Source organism: Cicer arietinum, chromosome 3, assembly GCF_000331145.2.
Source record: "Cicer arietinum cultivar CDC Frontier isolate Library 1 chromosome 3, Cicar.CDCFrontier_v2.0, whole genome shotgun sequence".
Lineage (NCBI taxonomy): Eukaryota > Viridiplantae > Streptophyta > Magnoliopsida > Fabales > Fabaceae > Cicer > Cicer arietinum.
In genome coordinates, this window is record NC_021162.2 from 59,191,776 (window position 1) to 59,195,420 (window position 3,645).

The 3,645-nt window shown below is 35.4% G+C and overlaps 1 protein-coding gene across 1 annotated transcript; it reads right to left on the reverse strand.

Annotated features, from left to right (window-relative positions):
• Positions 1-227: 227 nt before the first annotated feature.
• Positions 228-3,236, reverse strand: LOC101493807 (uncharacterized). Its single transcript, XM_004492491.4, has 3 exons — positions 2,655-3,236; positions 1,517-1,841; positions 228-635 (listed from the first exon to the last, which is right to left on the reverse strand). Exons 1-3 carry the CDS (start codon positions 3,089-3,091, stop codon positions 411-413), a joined length of 987 nt encoding a protein of 328 aa, XP_004492548.1. The 5' UTR covers positions 3,092-3,236; the 3' UTR covers positions 228-410.
• Positions 3,237-3,645: the final 409 nt, after the last annotated feature.

Consider the following 3,645-nt stretch of genomic DNA (forward strand, 5'->3'; position numbering starts at 1 on the left):
TCCAATCCAAAATACAAAATATATTAAATTACAAGTTTTTAACCTGAATTGTTCTAAACATCACACAGTTGCAGGCACAGTATCGAATGAGAATTGAATCTAACCTGTTGTAGTGTTGCTCATCCATTAAGGTTATATACATGAATATAGCAATTCCCATAACAATACAAATTATCGTCCTCCAGTTTAAATTGCCAATATATATTTGCAAATTTCAACTCAGAAAATCATGTCAATGTGTCATAACTGGTATTTTTTAAACTAAAACCAACAACCTTTACACTCAAACTGTACATCAAAATGGTCATTGTAAATAGATTCGAGAAAAAAAAATGTAACTGGGTAGAGCAACATCTGATCACGCAAAAGGCATCCAATGAAAAGAAAATGGTGCAACCGTGTACTGAGGATCAGGAAAAGATGAAGTATAGAAATTTGTATAAAAATACAAGGCATAATACAATAAGGATTTGATCGTTTAAGGATATTATCTTATCAAAATTATTTAATAGGTGATTTAGATTTGAAGAGGCCAAGCATGTAAGCTCTATGGAGAAAGAGGCATTGCTACTCCGGAAACTCGGCATGAAGATCATTTCCCCAGGAACACATTTGAATACACTGTGGCTCCACTCCTACATTCATTAAGTGAAATGCATGGTTAGTTTTGGTCGTCACAAATTGAATTTGATGACATGGAACACTAACGATTAAAAGACACTCTACTATTAAGTAACTGGATGTTTAAGTTCTTATCCATTACGTAATTTTTAGTTCCTACATGTTTTTTAGACATAAATAGAACCCAAGTTCAATGACTCTATGAAAAATAACAATCTATCTTTATACCCAATGGCGTTATCAACATTGTCAGTTCAGTGACTATATGAAAAATTACAATCTATGTTTATACCCAACGGCGTTATCAACATTGTCTCATTATGACAGGAAACTCCTTTCAGATGATTTTCTTCTGTTAAATACAACAACCTTTTTATGGTGATAATACTACCTTATTATAATTAAGTATTCAATCTTCATGTGTTGGTTAATGCAAAACTAACACTATATTCAATCCAGTATAGGATATATTTGACTGCTACTTGCTATCTTAAAATCTAACTTTGTCTATAGTGTGTTAACATGTATTTATATTGGTTAGCTCGTTCAAAATGACTGAAATTAAAAATGATACATCATTTGTACATATGTTATGACTGTTATACCAATATAAGTTTTTCATCAATCTAAAACTCTAAATATGGTGTTCCAGCCTAAAGGTTAACATGAGTAGTGCTAACAGAACTCTCTAATTCTCTATTCTCATCTATTTGTCTAAGATTGTGCAAGATTTTTCTCATGACCTATTTAGAGGTACTCATTTTTAACTCAGTGAGACTCACATGAATCTTATCCAATCATACAGCACTTACTGCATATATAATTTAAGCTCCGACTATAAAATAAAAATAACCAATACATTACTGGACTTGCAAACGGCGATGAAATTCATTACCTCTAATTGCTTGCCAACAGTGACTACTATATGTTCTGGGCCTGCATCAAATGACAGAGGACCTCTTTCAGTTTGGACGTAAAATATGCAATGCTCCAAGGGAAGGTAGAAGCGCAGAGCATGTTCGCATAATATACCCTTTGTCTCATCCGTGACGCCTTTATTTCGTTTGGGGGTATTATCATGGGGATACCTGCAAAGGCAAATCACAGACTCTGTCTCTTGAATCTGCTCCTTAAAATCTTGAGATGTGTCCTGTTGTAGAGCCAGAGTCACTTGCTCTACTATGCTATCCAATCTACTTGCTACGTTCCCCATAAGAACCCTGCTTGTTATATAAAAAAACAAGTTAGCACCTTGTTTGTCTTCATTGGAAATGAATAACATGACAATGTAGATGACCAATTGTCTATTTCTACTATCATCTATAGTATGTTGAACAGTAAAATTTAAACCTCAAAACAATCAAACAACCCACTGGGTAGGGCAAAAAAATCCAATTACATCATCAAACAATATAATTCGACTCTATAAAAAATTAAGGGAATTTATGATATTGGCAATTACACATTTATTTCAGTTGTTATATATTAGTGTACAAATATATTGAAAAATGCATGTCCAACAAATCTTCACTCAACAATCTAAACTTTTTCAATATTCACTTAAGCTGTTAGTAATTAAGCTGTAAAAATAGCTTATACATTAGTGCTTAAGCTGTTAATAATTAAGTTAATTAAGCTGTAAAAATTTAACTTTATTTTACCTTGTAAAAATAGTTTATACATTAGTGCTTATGCTATAGTTAAGCTGTTAATAAAGCTGTTTATCCATTCAGAGCCCCATATAATACAAAAATTATAAAGTATTTCTGAAGTTTAGAAATTTCAATGTTTAGTAAAAAAAAGAAATTTCAATGTAAAAAAGAAAGCACATTGCATGCAAATATTTGGTGTAGAATTTTACAACCGAAGTCACTACACACTTGAAGGAAGTTAAATTAAATATGCATATACAGACTAAACATGAAATAGGTACTGCATTGATACAAAATCCAAAATATGAGTAACACGAAACGAAACAAGTGAAAATCCAATACGAAAATATTCATATGCATAAACAAAACGAGCAAATATACCAAAATTTCCGATTCGTTTGGTTGTGAGCGGTGAATTCCAGTCCTCCGTTGCTGGATCGAACGCAGGGAATCATCCCTCCACAGCGTCCGTCACGCTCAACGACGACATTTTTGGAGTCTTTGAATACGCACTCGGCTTTCTCCGCCATTATTCCAAGTTCGTGGCAAGAGATTCCGTGGCTCCGTATCCTGAACGCGCCGAACTCTTTGGCGGAGCGTAGAAGCAGACCCGCGGAAGCCAGTGGTAGAGACCGGAGATCGATTTCTGCCGGCGCCGGCGGGAGGTGAGGTTCTGGTAGTGTAAGTGCCGGCAACTGGAGCTTCTTCTCGAGGAACTGGCTGAAGATGTCATTTGCGGCGGAGCGCGATCCTCTGCCTGTAGGAATCGGCGACGGAAGCTGCACCGGAATCTGGCTGTTGAATCGCGCGATCGGCATCGCGACGAAAACTACGTGGCTATAACGTCTTCGTTTTCGGTGCAGATGTTACCGTAACGAGAATCGCCGATTCGAATTTAAAAAACGATTAAAACAACGACGACGTAGTTATGTTGTGGTGTGAAACCAATGCTGATGAATTGGCGATGATGATTTTAAAATGCGGTTGTAAAAGGAAAGGGGAATGGTGAATGAGGATTCAATGGATACGACGTCGTTTGACGAAGATGCATGTTGAGTTAGAAAGGAGCTTTTTCGAAAGGCTGAAAAATTGGAACGAGAGGGATGATTTTGTTGGTTGGTGCGGTGCAGTCAATTTCGCGTGGGGCGCACGACTTTTTTGAGTTAACGTGCTTCCCTGCAATGGAGAACTATTGTATCATAGTCATCCATTTATTCTCGCGCCATGTGGCTATGAGATTATAAATATATTAATTAAAGTTGGATTCTTTCCACTATATTTATTTCAATTTGATTTGTATCACATTTTCAATCGATTATGATTTACTTAAATCAGATATTTTATATTTATTAAAATTATTTTGTTTATGTGA

What these genes read in the sequence shown, in the direction of transcription:
- LOC101493807 (XM_004492491.4), bottom strand. Translation starts at nt 3,091, where the DNA reads ATGCCGATCGCGCGATTCAACAGCCAGATTCCGGTGCAGCTTCCGTCG. An exon ending in CAAACGAATCGGAAATTTTG is followed by an intron (nt 1,842 to 2,654) that starts GTATATTTGCTC and finishes TATAACAAGCAG; the next exon opens with GGTTCTTATGGGGAACGTAG. An exon ending in CTGTTGGCAAGCAATTAGAG is followed by an intron (nt 636 to 1,516) that starts GTAATGAATTTC and finishes TAATGAATGTAG; the next exon opens with GAGTGGAGCCACAGTGTATT.